Source organism: Chiloscyllium punctatum, chromosome 7 (assembly GCF_047496795.1).
Source record: "Chiloscyllium punctatum isolate Juve2018m chromosome 7, sChiPun1.3, whole genome shotgun sequence".
In the NCBI taxonomy this organism is placed as follows: Eukaryota; Metazoa; Chordata; class Chondrichthyes; order Orectolobiformes; family Hemiscylliidae; genus Chiloscyllium; species Chiloscyllium punctatum.
This window is the reverse complement of record NC_092745.1, coordinates 130,419,210-130,442,761: the sequence shown is the minus strand read 5'-3', so window position 1 is coordinate 130,442,761 and position 23,552 is coordinate 130,419,210. Positions and strand designations below refer to the sequence as shown.

The 23,552-nt window shown below is 42.5% G+C and overlaps 1 protein-coding gene across 3 annotated transcripts in view; it reads left to right on the top strand.

The window, feature by feature from the left end:
* The window catches only part of LOC140480136 (lysophosphatidic acid receptor 3-like), a 99,289-nt gene extending 88,275 nt beyond the window's left edge, over positions 1 to 11,014 (top strand). For all 3 annotated transcript variants that reach the window (XM_072574840.1, XM_072574841.1, XM_072574842.1), the window contains exon 4: positions 5,855 to 11,014. In XM_072574840.1, coding sequence (XP_072430941.1) covers positions 5,855 to 6,171 — 317 coding nt within the window. In that variant the 3' untranslated portion in view covers positions 6,172 to 11,014. The remainder of the gene's footprint in view (positions 1 to 5,854) is intronic.
* The last annotated feature ends 12,538 nt before the right edge of the window (positions 11,015 to 23,552 follow it).

The following is a 23,552-nucleotide window of genomic DNA, read 5'->3' as shown; positions in this document are numbered from 1 at the left end:
GGACAATTAAATTAATCCGAGGTTTGGGAGGAGTTATAGACTCATGCAGCTTGGTAACAGACCCTTCAGTTCAACCAGTCCATGCTAATCAAGTTTCACAAACTAAACCAGTCCCACTTGCCTGTGTTTGGCCCACATCTTTCCTATTCACTTACCTGTCCAAATGTCTTTTCAATGTTGTAACATTACTCCATCTACCACTTCCTCTGGCAATTCATTCCACACACGAACCACCCTCTGTGTGAAAAAGTTGTGTCTCAGGTCCCTTTTTAATCTTTCTCCCCTCACTTAAACCTATGTCCTATAGTCATGAACTCCCCCACCTTTGTGAAAAGACCTTTGCTATTTACCCTATCCATGCCCCTCTTGATTCATAAACCTCTTTTGGATGTAGGTTTGCTCGCTGAGTTGCAAGGTTCATTTCAGGTTAATTAATTGAGCAAACCTACATCCGAAACCTCAACCCGAGCTACAAATCTTCTCCAAACTCACTTTATAAACCTCTGTAAGGTCACCCCACAACCTTGTATGCTGCAGTGAAATAATTCCCAGCCTCTCCTTATAACTCAAGTTGTCCAGTCCAGGCAACATCCCGGTAAATCATTTTTGTACCTCTCCAATTTAATAACATCCTTCCTATAGCAGGGGGACCAGAAGAGGCGGTGGAGTGAGCTTTTAACACAATAATTTTTACAGAGAGCTCTCACAGACTCAAGTGGCTGAATGGTCACTTCATAGATTTTGTGTTTAAGGTTAATTTAGGTCATTACACACTCTGTTTTAACACGGAGTCAGTAAAGATATTGTTTCTGTTGTTTAGCAAGTGATGCAGCATGATGTATCTCTAGAATTGTACGCAACAAAATGGTTGGTAGAATCAAGGATAACTTGTATAGGTCATTAGTTTTATACTAATTCTATTAATTTTGGTTTAGCAATCTAAAGATAATTAATCCAAGCTTTGGGAGATGTAATGCAAGTATTTCTCATTTCCACAGGACAGCAGGCATTAATGAGAGACCTGGACTCCCCAGACTCACAGCCTCTACCCTCCTCTCAATTTAACTTTATGACTTGCCAATCACCATTCAAACAAAGTTTTGATGTTACTGAAATGCATTGTTCCAGAGAAACTTGAGAGCATCTCTTATCAGTATGTTTATAATTGGTGTCTACCCTGTCTTCCTGATATTAGTAATGACTAATTAGTAAGTAGTCATTAGTATTTAATAATTAGTAATGACTAATATCATTTATTGTATCCGTTGCACCCGATGAGGTCTCCTCTACATTGAGGAGACTGGGCACCTCCTAGCAGAGCGCTTTAGGGAACATCTCCGGGACACCCGCACCAATCAACCACACCACCCTGTGGCCCAACATTTCAACTCCCCCTCCCACTCTGCCGAGGACATGGAGGTCCTGGGCCTCCTTCACCGCCGCTCCCTCACCACCAGACGCCTGGAGGAAGAACGCCTCATCTTCCGCCTCAGAACACTTCAACCCCAGGGCATCAATGTGGACTTCAACAGTTTCCTCATTTCCCCTTCCCCCATCTCACCCTAAACTTCCAGCTCAGCACTGTCCCCATGACTTGTCTGGACTTGTCCTACCTGCCTATCTCCTTTTCCACCTATCCACTCCACCCTCTCCTCCCTGACCTATCACCTTCATCTCCTCCCCCACTCACCCATTGTACTCTATGCTACTTTCTCCCCACCCCCACCCTCCTCTAGTTTATCTCTCCACGCTTCAAGCTCACTGCCTTTATTCCTGATGAAGGGCTTTTGCCTGAAACGTCGATTTCGCTGCTCCTTGGATGCTGCCTGAACTGCTGTGCTCTTCCAGCACCACTAATCCAGAATCTAGTTTCCAGCATCTGCAGTCATTGTTTTTACCTAGCCTACATACACCATGGTTAGTGGCTCTATTTTAGTGTTCAATAATAAATGAGGTTCCTTTCCAAAAAGAAATTAGTATCTGTCCCACCTATCTTTGATGGTTTTTGTTGCTCTTAGTTGCTTTGCATGTAAATTACTCAATTAAAACACATGGCTGATTTACTGGGTTAGCTTAAACATGGAACAGAACTAGGGTGATATAGTGATACTTGATTTGATTTATTGTTGTCACTTGTACCTACATACAGTGATAAGTTTTGTTGTGTGTGCAGTACAGGCAGATCATAGCAAACCAGGACGTGCAGATCATAGGGTGCTTAGACTGAGCGAAGTATACAGGGTTAGGGCCAGACAGGATATTAGCAAAAATGTTCAGTTATGTGTAACAGTTTCTGGATATAAAAATAAGCAACGACTGTCAGGGTCTGAATTAAACACTTCACCAGCACAAAGATAAATTCGGAGTGTATTAATTGAAAATAGAGTTTGAAGTTGAATTAGATGACTAAATAAAATATTTATTCTGCTTTGAAGAAGTGTCACTGGACCTGTAAAGTTAACTGCTTTCTCTCCACAGATACTGCAGAGTTTTTCCAGCAATTTCTCATTTTTTTAAAACACACTCGTCATGTCCTAAGAGATAGGTGGTTGAAATTGTTTCTGGTCAAAATCCCATGTTGTGCTTTTCATTTTTTTCTTTAGAAATTTACAATAACAACTAAATTAATTTGATCTATGTCACTTCATGGCTTTGAAACATTTTTGGTTTTAGATACAGTATTCTCATCCTGGCTTCCAAATCACTTTGTGATCTTGCTTCCCTTCCCCTCTCTATATAATCTCTTCTGATCCGACAAGCCATTGAGATTTCTGAACACTGACCACTCTCATTCTCTATCCTGTGGAAGGCATGTTTGCAGTTGCCCTTGGCCGAAGGTTTGGAACTCAATCCCTACACATCTCCAGCTTTTTGCCTTTGTACCCTTCTGTCTCTTCCTTTAAGATTTACCTAAGTTGTATTTCTGTGACCAACCTTTGTGTCACCTGCCCCACTATCTCCTTACATACCTTGATGTGAAATTTTATAAGATCACAGTCATGTGCGAAGCACTTGAGGACATTGTGCCACATGAATGAATCATGGAATAGAATCCCAACAGTGTGGAAGCAGGCCATTGAGTCCACACTGACCATCCAAACAGCATTCCACCCAGACTCACTCCCTTACCCTATTCCTGTAAACCTGCACTTCCCATGGCTAACCCAGCTCACCTTCAAGTCCCTGCACACTACGGACAATTTAGCATGGCCAATCTGCCTACTCTGCACATCCTTGGATTGTGGGAGGAAACCGAAGCACCCAGAGGAAACCCACGCAGACATGGGGAGAATGTGGAAACTCCACACAGATAGTGACCCAAGGCTGGAAGCGAACCCAGGTCCGTGGTGTGGTGAGGCAGCAGTGCTAACCACTGAGCTACCATGCCACCACATGTGCTGTTGAGAGAGTGAATTGCTAGATTCCCTCAGGCCATTCACCTTGAATGAAGCTGGCATTGTCACTGCCCAGCACTGCTTGACACACCACACCCCTGTGTAATACTGGTCCTATTCCCCTGTTTAATGTTTTAGCCCTGGGTTGATGTGTGACCTGTATCCAGGGCCTCCTGCTCTTTTTTTGCAGAAATTAGCAGAAGCTCCTAATAGTGAATGAGCCCCATAACCTGCGTGACTTGAGACTGCTCCAATGCTACACTGGAGTTTTCTGCATCACAGAATGATCACAGTGCAGAAGGAGACGTGCTGGGTTAGCCATGGGAAATGCAGGTTTACAGGGATAAGGTAAGGGTGTGGGCATGGGTGGGATGCTCTTTGGAGGGTCAATGTGGACTCAATGGGCCATTTGGCCCACCATGACTGCACTAGCTCATCGAATAATTTGTGCAAGTGGAATGTTGGCCTTTATTTCAAAGGGAATAAGGTATAAAAACAGGGAGTTTCATGAAAACTGTATGAGGCATTAGTCAGTCCACAGCTGGAATACTGTGAATAGTTTTGGACACCATTAAGACTGAGATAGACAGATTCTTGATCAGTTGGGGAATCAAGGGGTGCAGGGAAAATGCAGCAAAGTGAATGCGAGGAATGTTGGATGAGCAATGATCCTATTGAATGGCAGAGCAGGCTTGAGGGGCATTTGGCTTGGTCTGGTTCCTGTTTCTTATGGTGTTACCCAAGGAAAAAGTATACTGGCACTGGAGGTGATCCAGAGTAAGTTCACTCAACTGATCCCAGGTATGAAGGGCTGTCTTATGAGGAGAGGTTGATCATAGAATCCCTACAGTGTGGTAACAGGCCCAACAAGTCCACATCAACCTCTGAAGAATAACCCACCCAGACCCATTCCCCGACCCTATATTTACACCTGACTAATGCACCCAGCTACACATCCCTCAACACCAAGGCAATCTAGCATGGCCAATTCACCTGGCCTGCACATTTCTGGATTGTAGGAGGAAACCCACTTAGACACCAGGAGAATGTGCAAACTCCACACAGACAGTCACCTGAGGCTGGAATCGAACCCAGGTCCCTGGTGCTGTGAGGCAGCAGTGCTGACCACTGAGCCACTGTGCCACCCTTACAGGTCGGGTCTGTACTCACTAGAATCTAGAAGAATGAGAGGTGACCTTATTGGGTGGGTAAATGTGACAAGGTTGTTTCCTCTTGTGGGAGAGTCTAGGACCAGGCAGCATCATCTAAGAATAAGGGGTTCCACATTTCAGACAAAGATGAGGAATTTTTTTCTCTAAGAAAATGATGAATTTGTGGACTTTTATACATAGAGGGTATTGGGACCGGGTCATTAAGTATATTCAAGGCTGAGGGAGATGGATTTTTAATCAGGAAGGGAATCAAGGGTTATGGGGGAAAAAGGCATGAAAGCAGAGTTGACGATGATCTCATCAGGCATGATCTCATTGAGTGACTGAGAAGACTCGATGGGCTGAATGGCCGACTTTTGCTCCGACATCTTATGGTCTTACAGATTTATTTCAGATTCCTGCCATCCACGGTATTTTGTTATTGTGTTGATTGATCTTTAAGAGGCAAAGTATTAGTGATCATATAACCAAGACAGGCGTTAATTCACACTTTAGGAAGGATACGAAGATCATTGAGAGAGGATTCAGGAGAATCAATAAAATGGTACTGAAGATGAGGGTCTTCATTCCATGGAGTGGAGAAGCAAGGATTCTACTCCATAGAGGAGAGATTCCACAGAGCTGTTCAAAAGTCTTGAAGACTTTTGACAGAGTAAATAAGGAGATCTTTGTTGGACAGGGAGGGGGATTTACAATGGGCTGCTGAAAGGGCAGTGGAAACAGTTTAATTTGTTACGCTCAGAATGGAGCTGGATAAATCATTAAAGGGGAAATGTTTGTAAAGAAAGAGCATGGAGAGTGGGAATAATAAGGTAGCTCTGTTTGAAAAATCAACAATTGGCAGAAGGAGATAGATAACCTCCTCCTGGTCTGACCTTTTTTTTCTTTCCAATGTTCTGACAAGGTGGTGAGGTGGTAGTGAGTGGGAGGGCTCGAGGGAGGGTTGTCTCAGGACCCTGCTGCTCACAAACCATCCTCTCCCTCCCAAAGTTAATTCTGGGAGAAGTTACATGGAAAAATGTTGGATAAAGGATGGGATCTGAGGAAAATGTTTTTCACACAGAGGGCAGTAGGAATATGGAATGTGCTGCCTGAGAGGGGACTCTCACAACATTTCTGAAGCATCTGGTATAGTAGGCTATGGACCAAGCGCAGGTAAATGGGAATAGTATAGTCTGATGTTCGTTGGTCGGCATAGACATGGTGGGCTGAAGGGCATGTTCCTATGCTCTACAACTCTAAAACACTCAAGGTTATTCAAGTTCTTATGTTGTATTTCTCTTGCAGGTGCTTTTGTTTTTTGCTGGACTCCTGGGCTGGTGGTGGTCCTTTTGGATGGTCTTTGCTGCTCTAGCTGCCATCTGCTGAGTGTAAAGATTTGGGTCCTGCTGCTGGCCTTGACCAACTCTCTGATGAACCCAATCATTTACTCCTACAAGGACCCAGACATGTGGCATGTGATCAAGCAAATGCTCTGTATCGCCTGTAGGAACAAGATCGAAGTGGAGCAGGATACACTGAGGTCCACCTCACATCGGCAAAGTGTCGTCTCTGAAAACGCTGACTTGAGCATTAGCCACGCTCAGCTGCAGGTGAAACCCTGAAACGATCCAGGCTGTGTGAAAGATTGTCTCGGTGGTTCTGAGTGTTGTAGAGACCTGTCAACAGATCTCTTAGTTCACACAAAGGACAAGGGAAACTTTGCAAGATTTTTACTGAACTTGTTTTGCAGTCACAGTTGGAATTTAATATTGGGCTGTGGAATCTAATTCATTTTGTTGAATTTATATCAGGAACCTGGTGGGTTCTGAGAAGTGAAAACACTTTTTCTTTATTTCTAAAAGGGACTTCTTAGATAAATGTTGCACGTTTATCAGTACTGGAATACTTAAGTCAGCATTTTGTAACTTGAAGAGTGTTGTGACTTTATTGTCACCAGGTTTGTTCAAATGGACTGAAGCAGTACTTTACTCAATTTTTTTAGGTCTAACCTACAAAGTAGAATGCTTCTCAGACTGTTACTCTGAGGAATAGTTTTGAAAATGATTCCTGGCTTCCAGCAGAAAAGCAAGGGCTAGGTGGAACACAAGACAAGTGAGGTGTTACAAGGCCATCGTGATCGTGTTTACGTCCAATAACCGCACACAACCCCTTTCTGATTCAAAATCACGACTAAATACCATTGTCACCACATGTACTGTGATGGCTCAACAAAATGGTTTTATGCTAAAGGAGATTTAATACAGAGTTGAGGAGAAATTACTTCCCTCAAAGGGTCATGAATCTGTGGCTTTTACTCCCCCAGAGTGTGGTGGATGCTAGTATATTGAGTAAATGTAAGGAGAAGATAGATTTTTAATTAGTAACGGGTTGAAGGGTTATGGGGGAGTGGACAGGAATGTGGAGTTGAGGCCAAGATGAGATCAGCCGTGATCATATTAAATGGTGGAGCAAGCTCGAGGGGCTGAATGGCCTCCTCCCTGCTCCTAGCTCCTTATGCTCTTAACTTCAAACTAATCCATTTAAGGCTGAGATAAGGCCTACCTTCTCTCAGAGGGTCATGAGGCTTTGGAACTCTCTTTCTAAACAGGTGGTGGAAGCTGTTTTTGTATATTTTTTTGGCACAGTTAGATTGATTCTTGGGAGGCTGGTGACCCACCATCACGTCCTTGAGGGCCAGCTCAGGGTGACTGATAGATGCAACTTTACCAGAGAAAGAACCCTGAGAAAAAAAATACTTTAAATGTTGATTGCTGCCTGGGTGACTCCATGCAAAATTGTAATCTCCAAGCAACGAAAGAGACCTCAAGTACGGAGCAATTATGGGATGTTTGATTGTGCTGAGTCACTCAGCCTAATGAGCTACAAAGCCTGTAACCTACTTTATATATAAAGCTAAAGATTGCAGGCTTGGGTTCATTCTCTTTGTAGTGGTTATGGCAGTTTCTATGTAATTAATGATTTTAATTTTATTTCCGTGTACAAAATTAATAGCCGTAGCTTAGACTTTTTTCAGTCAGTTTGGGATAATGTACAAATCCAAAGTATTTTTAAGATATTTTTTCCATTTGATTAGCAACAACTTTACCTTTTTAAACAAATAAAATCATTATCCTGATGCCAAAAGAAGCAGATATTCAGAATGGATTAAAGATGTTTATACAGAAGGCAGGAGGGAATACAGTGTCATGTTAAATTACTCATAGGACTCATAATACAGGACTCCTTTGGTCCTTATTTTGAGGTGGTTGGAGCTTAAGAGTAGGGAATTCATGTTCCAACTGTGCAAGGTGCTGGGGAGACCACATCTGGAGCACGATGAGCGGTTTTAGTCTTTTATTTAAGGAAATACATGTTTCCATTGGAGGTAGTTCATAAAAGGTTCAAAGGGGTGACCCCTGGTATGGAGGGAGTGTTTAAGGAACAAGTTTGGGACTCTACTCATTGGTGTGTAAAAGAATGAGAGGTGATATAATTGACACATCAGATTCTTAAAGGGCTTGATAGGGTCAATGCTGAGAGGATTAATCCCCTCATGGGAGAGTCTAAGTCCAGAGGGTACAGTCTCAGAATAAAGGGGCACCAAGTTATGTCTGAGATGAGAAGGAGCTTCTTCTCTCAGAGGGTTGAGGGTCTCTGGAACTCCTTACCACTGAGAACTGTGAGGGCAGAGTCCTTGTGTATATTTAAGACTGAGAGAGAGAGAGATTCTTGATCAGTTGGGGAATCAAGGATCATAGGGAAAAGGCAGGAAAGTGGGTGTGAGGAATGTGAGGAATGGCCTACTCTTGTGCCTCTTTCTTATGAAGATGTGAAGTTGTGCGGGAAGCTTCAGTATCCAAGAGTGCCTCCGCAGCATCATTACTCCCCAAACTGGGCAGGCCCTGAACAATATAGCAGCCAGACTGGGCCTGCAGCTGATGCTGAGGGAACCGACAAGAATGAAAAAGCCATGTTACAATGTCCTCACCAATCTACCATTTGCAGATGCGTATGTCCATGACGGTATTGGAGTGAGTCGACAGTCTGTGAAGTTGGAGGCCCACCTTTGCACTGGGGATCTCGTCCATCATGATAGGGCAGACAGATTAAATGTTGGCATTTATTCCAAAGGGAATGTTGTATGAAGTGGCAACACAGTGGCACGGTGGTTAGCATTGCTGCCTCACAGTGCCACGGACCTGGGTTCCATTCCACCCTCGGGTAACTGTCTGTGTGGAGTTCACACATTCTCTCCGTGTCTGCATGGGTTTCCTCTCACAGTCCAAAGATGTGCAGGTTAGGTGGATTGGCCATGGGAAATTGCCCAGAGTGTTCAGGGATATGTAGGTTAGCTGCATTAGTCAGGGGTGAATGCAGAGGAAAGGGGATTGGGTCTGAATGGGTTACTCTGCAGAGGGTTGGTGTGGACTTTTTGGGTGAAATGGCTCGTTTCCACGCTGTAGGGATCCTTCTAAGGATAAAAGTAGGGAGTCTCGCTAAAGCTATACAAGTCAGATCACAGCTGGAATAGTGTGAGCAGTTTTGGATTCCTTATCTAAAGCAAGATATATTTACATTGGCGGCAGTCCGGAAAAGGTTCATTTGGCTATTGCTGGGTGTGAAGGGATATTTTTATGAAGGGAGTTAGGGTCTGTACTCTTTGGAATTTTGTAGAATGCGGAATTGATTCTTACGGGGACAGGGTAGATGAGTGGTGCAAGCCTTGGGAGTGATGTCCACACCCCCATCAAGAATACTACGATGGGATTGATTCAGTCAGATTTCCATTCAATGCAGACCACGCGCAACAGAGTTGTATTTAAGCACAATCTGCACTCAGGGCCCAGCAAATCACTAACTCTATTGACACCATCATAGCATAGGCTTAATGAACAGGGTAGATCAATATGCCAGGGGCAGTACCAGTCATAACTAAAACTGAGGTTACAATTACATAGAGCTGCAACATTTGGTTGTCAAACAGAAGAAGTATGTGATAAACAGAGGTAAGTGATCCCACACTGAATATAGGCGATCAGAGTTCTACAGTCCTGCCAAATCCAGTCAGAATGACGCAAGAACATTAAACTACTCACTGGAGAAGGAGGGTCCAAAAATATTCCCATCCTTAATGATGAGGGAGTTCTACACATCAGTATAAATGAAAAGGCTGAAGCATGGGCAACAATCTTCGGTCAGGATTGACAATTGGATGATTTGACTAGGAGAAAGTGAGGACTGCAGATGCTGGAGATCAGAGCTGAAAAATGTGTTGCTGGAAAAGCGCAGCAGGTCAGGCAGCATCCAAGGAGCAGGAGAATCGACGTTTCGGGCATAAGCCCTTCTATCAAGTGGATGATTTGACTCCAACCTCCTCCAATGGTGCCCAGCATCATAGATGCCAGTCATCAGCCAATCTGATTCATTTCATATGAGATTAAGAAAGGGATGCATGCTGAAGGACTGTGAGACCTGCCAACATTCCAGCCATGCAGAAGACATGCCCTCCACAGCCAACCACACCCAGAGCCATGTTATTTGAGTGCAGGTACAGTATAGCACCTATCCAGCAATGTGGGAGATTACACTGGCATGGCCTATCCTCAAACATCTGGGCATATTCTACCTGGCCAATTACCATGTGATCAAAGTTGTCTAACATATAATCATTTTTGGGATTTGTATTTTAATATAGAGGCAACTGGTTGGGGGTCAGTTATAGTCATAGTCATCGTCATAGAGATGTACAGCACGGAAACAGACCCTTCAGTCTAACCCGTCCGTGCTGACCGGATATCCCAACCTAATCTAGTCCCACCTGCCAGCACCCGGCCCATATCCCTCCAAACCCTTCCTATTCATTTACCCATCCAAATGCCTCTTAAAGGTACATGTTTTTAGACAGACAAAAAGTCATTGGAACTGTGACCAAAGGTGCATCAATTTCTATAAAGCATGTGACTGCAGTAAAGGCATTGGCAGAACCCTAGCATTAACACTATCCAGTGTTAATGGATAGAATATTTGTATTGCTAAGTGTACGACAGAAGAAAAACCATTAGCTTCAGCTTTCCCAGTTCCATTCAGAAGAATCGGGAGTTTGGTTCAGAAGGGAGAATAGTTTCCCAAGCAGGAGAATTAACTTTTTCATAAGAAAGACCCGTCACTATAAGCTGAAGTATTTTATTCAGTGGAGCTTCTAGCAGGGTGGGCTGGATAGAAATCTTGATGTTGTTAGAACTGAAGAACTTTCGACCAGCAGAATTGTGAAAGATTCCTGCCTGCGATCGCAGAAAAGAATCTTAAAACTGTCTGCAGAATCCAAGGAAAAGAAATTGAGAGAACGAAGTAAACACTTAAAGAGTTGAGATCGGAGTGACATTTCTCTGGAGTTAACTTTCTGTAAAAGGATAGTTTTGGAAAACATTGAAACTTTGTTTTGCTCTTTGTGTTGTGCTCTTTCTAGCTGTCTTATATAACTATTTTTGTTCAATAAACTTTTGTTCTGTTGTTAAAGAACATCTGCAGCCTCATGTGATTATCTTTCAATGATTAACCACCACAATAACTGACTGTTAAAATTAACCATAAGATCTATCAAACCAAGTTTCATTCTGGGATCTGACTTGTTCCGCGTTACCATCACCTGGGACCATAACAGCAGTCAATCTAATCATAACACTAAACCTAAACCTAACTCATCAGTCTATATTCAGTTATCAGCAAATTGATGGAGAGATCATTGACAGTGTGATCAAGAACACTTACTCAGCAGCAACTGATGCTCAGTTGGGATTCTACTTGGCTCATTCAGCTCCTGACCTTATTACGGGACTAAACATGGACAAAAGAACTGAACTCCAGAAGTGAGGTGAGAATTATTGCCTTTGACAACAAAGCAACATTTGGCCAAATGTGGGATGGAGTAGCCCCAGCAAAACAAAACAGAGCCAATAGGATTAAGGGCGGAGGAACTCTGCCATTGGGTGGACTCATACTTAGCACAAATGAAGTCCGTTATGGTTGTTGGAGGCTAATTATCTCAGTCCCAGGATATCACCGCAGGAGTCCCTGCGAGTAATGTGCCAGGCCCAACCATATTTAGTGTCATTAGCAAATTTGGAGATGTTACATTCGATCCTCAAATCATCAAATCATTGACATAGAATATAACAGCTGGGGACCAAGAACTGATCTTTGCAGTAACAAATGACAAGCTGAGAACGACCACCTTACTGGTACCCTCTGCTCTCTATCTAATAACGGATTCTCAGTCAAGACCAGTAGATTACCGCAATGCCATGTGATTGGATTTTCTTTGCTAATCTCTTGTATGGAACCTTATCAACCGCCTTCTGAAAATCCAAATATAAAACAGCCACTTTCTCTAACTTGGTATGTTCTGTTAGCCACATTCTGACAGGTTTGTCAAAACTTCTTCCTCTTTCATTGATCCAAATTGACCCTGCATCATCTGATTGTAAATTTCTAAAGTATCCAGCTGTCACATCCTTTGTAATAAATGTCAGTATTTTCCCGACCTGACTCCCAATGACAGGCAAACTGATCAGAGGCTCCCAATCCTCTCTCTCCCTCCTTTCTTCAATAATTGGATGACATTTGCGACATTCCAATCTACTGGGATTGTTCCAAACAATACTCCCTCCAATTTCTTTTTCCCTGATGCACAACAGCGATGTCCAAATCTGGAAGTCAATGCATTGGCACAGCAATTATGTCAATTGGTGAAGGAGGAACCTCAGAACAGCTAAGCAGCTTATAGAATCACAGAATCCCAACATAGAGTCATAGAGATGTACAGCACGGAAACAGACCCATCAGTCCAACCTGTCCATGCCAACCAGATATCCCAACCCAATCTAGTCCCATCTGCCAGCACCCGGCCCATATCCCTCCAAACCCTTGTATTCATATACCCATCTAAATGCCTCTTAAATGTTGCAATTGTACCAGCTTCCACCAGTTTCTCTGGCAGCTCATTCCATACACATACCACCCTCTGCATGAAAAAGTTGCCCCTTAGGTCTCTTTTATATCTATCCCCTCTCACCCTAAACCTATGCCCTCTAGTTCTGGACTCCCTGACCCCAGGGAAAAGACTTTGCCTATTTACCCTATCCATGCCTCTCATAATTTTGTAAACCTCTATAAGGTCACCTCTCAGCCTCCAATGCTCCAGGGAAAACAGCCTCAGCCTATTCAACCTCTCCCTATAGTTCAAATCTTCCAACCCTGGCAATATCCTTGTAAATCTTTTCTGAACCCTTTCAAGTTTCATAATGTCTTTTCAATAGGAAGGAGACCAGAATTGCACACAATATTCCAAAAGTGGTCTAACCAATGTCCTGTACAGTCGCAACATGACTTCCCAACCCCTATACTCAATACTCTGACCGATAAAGGAAAGCATACCAAACGTTTTCTTTGTTATCCTATCAACCTGCGACTCCACTTTCAAGGAGCTATGAACCTGCACTCCAAGAACAAAGAAAATTTACAGCCCAGGAAAAGGCCCTTTGGCCCTCCAAGCCTGAGCCGATCAAAATGTATTGTCTAAACCTGTTGGTCAATTCCTAAGCATCTGTATCCCTCTGCTCCCCACCTTCTCATGCATCTGTCCAGACACATCTTACATGAATCTACCGTGCCTGCCTCTACCACCTCTGCTGGCAACGCGTTCCAAATGCCCACCACCCTCTGTGTGAAGTACTTACAGCATGTATCCCCCTTAAACTTTCCAACTCTCAGCTTAAAAGCGTGACCTCTGGTTTTTGAATCCTTCACCCTGGGAAAAAGCTTGTCTCTATCCACCCTGTCTATACTCTTCATGATTTTGTAAACCTCATTCAGGTCCCCCCTCAATCTACTTTTTTCTAGTGAAAATAAACCTAACCTACTCAACCTTTCTTCATATCTAGCACCTTCCATACCAGGCAACATCCTCGTAAACCTTCTCTGCACCCTTTCCAAAGCGTCCACATCCTTTTGGTAATGTGGCGACCAGAACTGTACACTGTATTCTAAATGCGGCCGAACCAATGTCTTGTACAATTTTAACATGACTTGCCAGCTCTTATACTCAATACCCCATCCAATGAAGGCAAGCATACTATATGCCTTCTTGACCACTCTATCCACCTGTGCAGCAACCTTTAGGGTACAATGGACCTGTACTCCCTGATCTCTCTGCCCATCAACTTTTCCCAAGGCTCTTCTGTTCATTGTATAATTCGCTCTAGAATTTACTTGCCTAAATCACCTCACATTTGTCTGGATTGAAAGCCATCTGCCACTTTTCCGCCCAACTCTCCAGTCTATCTATATTCTCCTGTATTCTCTGACAGTCCCTTATGCTTTCTGCTACTCCACCAATCTTTGTGTCATCTGCAAACTTGCTGATTATACCAACAGTGTCCTCATCCAGATCATTTCTGTATATTACAAATAACAATGGCCCCAACACTGACCCCTGTGGAACACCACTGGTCACCTTTCTCCATTTCGAGAAACTCCCTTCAACTACTCTCTGTATCCTGTTGCTCAACCAGTTTTTGTCCACCTAGCTAGAACACCCTGCACACCATGTGACTTCACTTTCTCCATTAGTCTACCATGGGGAACCTTATCAAACGCATTACTGAAGTCCATGTATATAACATCAACAGCCCTTCCTTCATCTAACAACTTGGTCACTTCCTTGAAGAACTCTATTAAGTTCTCCAAGGTCTCCAAAACTTCCAATCTTCTCTCTCCCTTCTTTCTTCAATAGTGGGATGACATTCTAATCAACTGGGATTGTTCCTTGGAGACTCCACGGTCTCTTTGTTTAGCAACATCCCCTAAAACCTTACCATTAAGTGTATAAGTCCTGCTATGATTTGTTTTTCCAAAATGCAGCACCTTGCATTTATCTGGATCAAACTCCATCTGTCACTTATCAGCCCATTGGCCCATCTGATCAAGATCCTGTTGTAATCTGAGGTAACCTTCTTTGCTGTCCACTACACCTCCACTTTTAGTGTCATGTGCAAACATACTAACTATACCTTTTATGCTCACATCCAAATCATTTATTTAAATGAAAAGTAGTGGACCCAGCACCGATCCTTGTGGCACGCCACTGGCCCGTCAAGTCCACACCAATCCTCTGAAGAGCATCCCACCCAGACCCACCCCCTACACTTTTCCTGAAATCCTCTTGACTAATCCACCTAACCCACACATCTTTGGACTGTGGGAGGAAACTGGAGTACCTGGAGGAAACCCACACAGACACGGGGAGATTGTACAAACTCCACACAGATAGCTGCCTGATGCTGGAATTGAACCCATGTCCCTGAGGTGTCAGTGTTAACTAAGTCACTGTGCCTATCTTTGAAACTGGAAAGATGACTATCCAATATCTCTATAACCACCTCTTTAACACTCCAGAAATGCAGATTCAAGGAGTTCATTATTTCAGTGCCATTATTTTCTCCAGTTGTTAATCATTTTGTTCAGTTCCTCATTCTCACAAGTCCCTTGGCTGTCTGGTTTTTGTATCTGTGAAGACAGAAACAAAGAGACAGATTTTCTGATTGCTGTTATTCCAGCATAGGTGGGACTTTTTCCTTGAGATTCCTGGAATTCTATGATTCTATGATTCGATGAGATCATACAGAATCCCCATTGTAGCAAACTCTGAACAAATTCCCCAGGAAATTGAATTTTCCACTGGGAAACCTCTCCACGCATGGAACTTTCTGAAAGTCTCCATAAAAATCGATGTTGGATGATTCTGATGAACTTTAATAAAATAGTTACTTGGGAAAGTTAGGCTAATGAGACTGTTTAATTGAATCTATCCCTTTTCTGAAAAATGGTTGCTCCCGAGACAAAGGATATTAAAATTATAAGAAAATTAAAATTAAAATGATGGTTATTAAAATTATTGTCCTGAAGAAGCACCACTGGACCCAAAATGTTAATTCTGCTTTTTTTCCAGAGATGCTACCAGATCTGATGAGTTTTTCCAGCAATTTCTGTTTCTTGTTTAAAATTATTATTATTCATTAAGGTTTCACCAGCTGACAGGTTGGGATTAGAACACATGTCAACATTAGCCTAACCTCTCGATTAACATACACAGAGGTCTACAGAACAATAAAGGGCTCTTTGACTTATTGTGTCTACACTGGTCAAAAACAACCACCTAAATACAGAACAACCTTGATTATCCAAACGTCAATTATCAAAATATCGGATTATCTGAACAAGATCTCAAGGTCCTGTGAAAACGCTATCCATTATCCAAACAACATGTTATCCGAACTCTCAGTTATCTGGACAAAATACTCCCGTCTGTCTCGTTCGGGTAATCGAGGTTGTTCTGTATTTTAATCCCAATTTCCAACATTTGGTCCGTAGCCTTCTATTGCAAGTAGGCATCTAAATCATTTTTCAATGTGTTGAGAGTTTCTGCCTCTCCCACCCTTTCAGCCAGGGAGTTCCAGATTCCCAACACCTTCTGGGTGGAAAAGTTGTTCCTCACATTTCCTTTAACCTTCTGTCCCTTACCCTTATAGTCTGGTGATGTTGCCATTACAGCATCATCTACAACCCACACCACTGGTGCCTCCTCCTCCTTTCATTGCTGAACACAAAATGCATTTTCCCAGCTCCCTTCCATCTTCCCCCCATTAGATAGCGGGAGGAGTCTGTGCTTGATGTTTTCATATCAACTGCTGAACAATAAACTGACTAATGAGGCTGGATAATTAATGTCAATCAGAGGGCAGCAGGTGCATGAGCTTTTATTCAGGCAGTAATTACTGGGCTGCAGGGTAGGTCATACAGGAAATGCGCATCATTTAATATTTGTTGAGGACTAACGAACACAAAGGACATTATTACCACTGTATTAGCATGGGACATCAGGGGAACAGCACAAGCTGCCCCAGGAGATGGTAACTACAAAGAAATTAATATCATTGAGATGGCAGTTTAACAAAAATGTCACAGTTTGTTGCAACTCATATAAAAGAAACAAGGAAAGATATAGGTCTCTATTGGGTCTTTTATGGTCTAGAATGATGCAAAGTCACATTAAAGCCAATAAAATACTTGGGTGATGTAGTCGCTGTTGTAATGTTAGCAGCATAGCAGTCAGACTGAATGAAGCAATCTCCCTATACATAATGATGGTCAGATTACCTGTGCTTTTTAGCAGGTGTTGGTATATAAATAGTGAGGCAATCGCTGTGCTTTTCTCTGACTAGTTCCATTGGATTTTTCATATTCACCTGAGGGGGCAAATAGGAATGTGGTTCTATGTCTGGACTGAAAGGTGGTATCTCTGACATTGCAACTCTCGCTCAATGCTCGCTGGAGCATCAGAGACCCAAGCCCGATGAGACACACTGAGCCATTTAAAACAAAACCTGGTAACTGTCAGAACTTGTTCATCTTTTCAGGGCTGTTACCCCACTTGAATCATTGGAAAGGAGTTAAATACAAAACACAAATCTCTGAACCACAGGAGAACACATCGGTCTTGCCCAGCCAATGGTAGTTGAGTATTTCTGACCTGTTCAAGCCTCATTCTGCCCAATATGGTCCATAGACCTAAACCCAGAAAGTTTCTATTTTTCCTTGAAAGTGGAATCACAAGTAGACAGGATAGTGAAGAAGGCATTTGGTATGCTTGCCTTTATTGGTCAATGCAATGGAGTTGGGAGGTCATGTTAAGGCTGTATAGGACATTGGTTAGGCCACTTTTGGAATACTGCGTGCAATCCTAGCCTCTTTGCTATATGTTGTGAAACTTGAAAAGGGTGCAGAAAAGATTTACAAGCATGTTGCCAGGGTTGGAGGGTTTGAGCTATAGGGAGAGGCTGAATAGGCTGCGTTTATTTTCCCTGGAGCGTCAGAGACTGAAGTGTGACCTTCCAGATGTTTATAAAATCATGGGGGGCATGGATAGGGTAAATAGACAAGTTTTTTTTTCCCCAAAGTAGGGAAGTGCAAAACTAGAGGTCACAGTTTAAAGGTGAGAGGGGAAAGAATGAAAAGGGACCTCAGGGGCAACTTTTTCACTCAGAGGGTGGTGCGTGTATGGAATGAGCTGCCAGAGGAAGGGGTGGAGGACGGTACAATTACGGCATTTAAAAGACATCTGGATGGGTAAGTGATTAGGAAGGGTTTAGAGGGATATGGGCCAAGTGCTGGCAGGTGGGACTAGATTAATTTAGGATATCTAGTCATGATGGGCAAGTTGTTCTGAAGGGTCTGTTTCCATGCTGTACATCTCTATGATCCTATGACCCTAGTATACACAAACTCTCTATTTTTGCTAAAATTTAACTGCACTGTGAAAACACGGCTATTTTCCTGCTGCCTGAGTGTGCGAGTTATTCACTCAAGAGTTATTTGTATTTATATGGCACCTTTAACTGAGTAGATTATCCCAAAACACTCGACAGGAACAAATATGAAACAAAACTTGACTGCAAACAGCAGAACACTCTGGCTGAGGGGTTGGCTTTACAGAAAGTCTACAGAAGAATGTCACACCGCCAGAGAGGTGTAATAATACAGGGAATGGCAGAAGGGCAGAGTGGCAGTGTTTGTGGATGTTGGTGAATTTGTTGGCATATTAACCACGGAGGGAGACGATGGTTTAGTGGAATTATCATTTAACTATTCATCCAGAAACCTGAGTAATGTGATAGATGGTGGAATTTGAATCAGATAAAAATATGTTTTAATGATGATTTGGAGATGCCGGTGTTGGACAGGGATGGACAAAGTTAAAACTCACACAACACCAGGTCTTAGCCCAACAAGTTTATTTGGAAGCACTAGCTTTTGGAGAGCTGCTACTTCATCAGATAGTCGTGACAACCACCTGATGAAGGAGCAGCACTCCGAAAGCTAGTGCCTCCAAATAAACCTGTTAGACTATAACCTGGTGTTGTGTGATTTTTAATTTCGTTTAATGATGACCATGAAACAATTGTTGTGGGGAAGAAAACCCATCTGGTTCACTAATGGCCTTTAGGGAAGGAAATCTGCCACCCTTAGCCAGTCTGGCCTACTTGTGACTCCAGACCCACAGCAATGGGGTTGAATCTTCACTACCCTCTATGCAATTAGGGATGACTAATAACTGTTGACTTACCAAGTGATGTCCATGTCCTGTGAATGAATAAAGAAAAACTTTAATTCCACATTTAAAAAAAAAATTAAATTGAAACTCTACCATCTGCTAAGACAGGACGTAAACCCAGGCCCCAACAACACTAGCCAGTTCGCTCAAAGAACAGTCTAATGATAATACCATGAGACCACCACCTTCACTTCATATCTGATCATCTGACAATTATTTTGTTCTGATGTATATGGACAGCTTTTCCAATCCATCCAATCCTTCTTCAACCTGCCCAACCAATGTAAAAATGTAATCTCATTACCCAGATGTAGTCCAAATATATGCATCAGGACCGTTCAGAATTCCCAATGCACTGATGATGTGGGGATTACCTGGAATCAAGTGACAACTACCCAGCATTTGGAAAAGAATCTGCAACACTGAGTTAGATTTTGGAAGGTTTCAACTAACTTGGCTAAATAGTTAGACAGGAGAAGTTAGAGGGATTAAAGGTTATCAGGGTAGGTGGCCGTGTGGAGTAGTTAGATCACGATAGTCCTGAATAGCAAAGCAGGATCAAGGGGTTGAGTGGCCTCATGCTCCTAATTCATACATTCACTTATTCATCCAGTGCCATGTGCAGCAATTCTACCACCAATGCTACAAACAGCACCAAAAAACAATTAGGAGAAAGTGAGGACTGCAGATGCTGGAGATCAGAGCTGAAAAATGTGTTGCTGGAAAAGTGCAGCAGGTCAGGCAGCATCCAAGGAGCAGGAGAATCGACATTTTGGGCATAAGCCCTTCTTCAGGAAGGATTTTTCAGCACCAAAAACAATGACTTCTTTCAAACTTATCACCAACTCCATTAAAGAAACAACAAAATTTATATTTGTGAGGCACAAAGAATTACACAAGATGCTTGAGTTATCAAATATTTTGCCACTGAAGTGGTGTTAGAACAGGAGAATGAAAATTTAAGCAATCAGTAAGTTTTAGGTTACATTTGAGAAAGGACCAGACAGAGAGGAACCTTCAGATCTACAGCAGAAAACACAGCCACCAAGGGTGGAGTGACAAAGCACAAACAGAAAGCGCTGGAGAAACTCAGTAAGTCTGGCAGCACCTGAGGAGAGGGAAACAGCATTTTCATTTTCGAGTTCAATATGACCCTTCACCAGAACAGTTCTGAAGAAGAATCATACCAGAGTCAAAACATTAACTCTGTTTCTCTCTTCACAGATGCTGCCAGACTTGCTGAGTTACTCCAGCATTCTCTATGTTTATTTCAGATTTCCAGCTGCATTGTGCTTTAAAATAATTTATCTGAATGAATATATTGTTAACTGGGTAAAATATTTAAATGCATGTTGTGATCAGTGAAGATGTGAGACTATAGAGAGACTATAGAGAGATAGCACTCTGCTATCAGTGGGAGCTTGGGAACTCAGCAACATCCAGAAAAAAAACAGCAGATTTACTGGCATCTGATACACCAGCTCCACCAATCCCTCCCGAACAACATTGGGGATGTCGCTACACATCATGGGCTACAGCGGTTTAAGAAGGCAGCCCAAGGGCCTTCTCCAGGGCAGTTAGGATGGCCAATGAATGCTTATTAAGCCAGCAACTGAAAAATGTATTGCTGGAAAAGCGCAGCATGTCAGGCAGCATCCAAGGAGCAGGAGAATCGACGTTTCGGGCATATGTCCGAAACGTCGATTCTCCTGCTCCTTGGATGCTGCCTGACCTGTTGCACTTTTCCAGCAACACATTTTTCAGCTCTGATCTCCAGCATCTGCAGTCCTCACTTTCTCCTTATTAAACCAGCAATCTCACATGCATTAAACCAAAGAATTAAAGCAATTGTAGGTATTAGAGATACAGGTAGCAGGAGCAAAAGCATGGGCACAAAGTAACTGAAGAAATCCTGTGTTGGGGGATTGTATATTATAATAATTCCTTAGAGAATGAGGTAATGCACTTTCGTCGAAGAAACATGGAAAGAGAATTCAGGCTCAATGGCATAAGTTTGAAGCAGAAGGATCTCATGTATATGATTCTCTGAAGGTGGTCAAACTTATAAGATCCTTGGGTTTATAAACAGAGGCATAGAGTATAAAAACAAGGCATGATGCTACACCTCTTCAAATCATTGGTCTGACCACATTTGGGGCATTGTGTATAACTCTGGCCTTCATTAACGAAAGATGTTAAAGCCCTGGAGAGGGTGTAAAGGAGATTTACTGTAATGGTGCCAGGAATGAGGGATTTTGGATACAAGGACAGTTTAGAGAGGTTGGGCTTATTCTACTTGGAACAGAGAAGGTTCAGAGGTGATCTTTTGATCAGAGATGATCAAAATTGCAAACAATTTTGACAGGGGAAAGTAGGATATTCTGTTTCCATTAGTTGGTATGTCAGTAACTAGGGGTCATAATTTCAAGATTGTCAGCAAGAGAGCTGGGCGTGAGACAAGGAGAAACTTCTTTACTCAGAGAGTTATTAGGATTTGGAATATGCTGCCTGGGAGAGCAGGTGTGGGCAGATTCCATCAGAGGTTTCAGAAGAGAGTTTGGTTTATATGTGAAAGCAATGAATTTAGATGGTGAGGGAAATGAGGCTGGAGAGTGGGACTAGCTGGGTAGCTCTTTTAGGAGCTTGTACAGACATGATTGAATGGCCTTTGTCTGTACTGAAAAATTCCATGATTCCATAAAAATTCTTCATGCTAATTCGTTATATAACAGCACCGTATATTGTCAGGTACATTCTCTGGTTAGTCACATACAAACCTGGGTGGATACCTGCATCAAATGTGTTGAATGCAGAATATTTACTCGGCCTAGATCTCAGACATGTTATATTTACCAAGACACACTGTGGCCAGTCTATTTGTGAAAGTCAGAAATTGTGGGTGATGCTGTCTGCCCAGGTCATGCCAGCTTCTCAGCATGGTACAGCCCCCTTGCTGGACAGCATTTGGCCCTCAATTTCTTTGTGTGCAAGTATCTCTGATCCTTCACTGTTTCTTTTGTATTCTCTGGGCTGGATAGTGGAGAGGTGATATCAGCTGGATTCTTGTCATTAATTGATCCTTGGGGATGTTGGATTATTTCAATTAACAACTTGAGAAGGGATGGTCAATAAACCATTACCAGTAGCACGTAGAGGGAGCACCTCAGCACCTCGATATAAAGTGTCTTTATTACAATAATGCTACCCACTAAAATGTTTACTTTCTTTACCTCAATATGATCAACTCTCTCCCATTTCCTTCTCTGCCTCCTAAAAATATGTAGTCGCTATTCAGCCTCAGCTAGCCCACCAACAGTTCAGTCTTTATTTAGGACTCAGGAAAAGAGCATCATGCCAACAAATGCCAGGCAATGACCATCTCCCACAAGAGAAAGTCAATCTACATCCTCTTAATACTCAATGGTATTACCATCACTGAATTTCCCATATCAACATCCTGGTGTAACCACTAACCAGAAACTGAACTGGGCTAGCCATATAAACACAGTGGCTTCAAGAGAAGATCAGAAGCTAGGAAGCAAGTAACTCACTTCCTGACTCCTCAATGTCTGTCCACCAGCTACAAGGACCAAATCAGGAGTGAAAGGGAATACTCCCCATTTGCCTGGATGGGTGCAGCTCCAACAACACTTGAGAAGCCTCAACATCATCCAGGAAAAGGAAACCTTTTAATTGACCCTCTGCCCATCACCTTCCCTCCCTCGATCACTGATACACAGTGTCACTGTGACACATCTACAAGATGCACTGCAGTGACTCTCCTTGGACACCATCTTCCAAACTTGTGACTTCAGCTTCCTCACAGGACAACGGCAGCAGATACACGGGAACACCACCTTCTGCAAGTTACCCTCCAAGCCACTCAACATTCTGACTTGGAAATATGTCACTGTTCCTTCAGTGTTACTGTGTCAAACTCCTGGAACTCCCTTCCTAACATCATGATGATGGGTATAACAGACACCTCCTAATGGCAATTAGCAACAGGAAACAAATGATGGACTTTGTGGTATTTTCCCCAGCTGATATCTGCGTTTTGTGTTATCTACCACCTTTATCAGTATGTGGTACCAGTTATCTTTATCAATATGTGGTGCTAATTACATTTATCAGGATGTGGTATTAAATATTTTTATCAGTATGTGGTACTAGTTACCTTTATCAGTATGTGGTGCTAGTCATCTTTATCAATATATGGTATTAGTTATCTTTATTAGTATGTCGTACTAATCATCTTTATCAATGTGTGGATATTAATTATTTTTATCAGTTTGTGGTACTAGTTACCTTTATCAGTATGTGGTATGAGTCATCTTTATCAATATGTGGTAATTAGTTATCTTTATTTGTGTGTGGTACTAGTCATTGTTATCAATATGTGGGTGTTAATTATTTTTATCAGAATGTGGTACTGGTTACCTTTATTGGACTGTGGTACTAGGTTATTTTTATCATTATGTGGTACTAGTTACCTTTATCAGTATGTGGTATTAATTATCTTTATCAGCATGTAGTACTAGTTATCTATCAGTATATGACATTGGTTACCTGGGGTAATGCACTGTCACCAAGTCTCCTTTGTCTTGGGCCTACCTTGTGATTAGTGATAGACAACAGATCACTGTAGAGAATACACAGAAGAGAAGGTATTCTGAGATAACAAGAATTTTTTTGCACGACCACAATAAGTCCAAATGCTTTTGGCCAGGCAGGATGACGCAAGACTTCAGGGAGCTTTTATAGATACATCTGCTCCCTCTGAAAGCTGGAACCAAGCTCAGACTATGTGTGTGATGTGTGGCAGAACCAATGTAA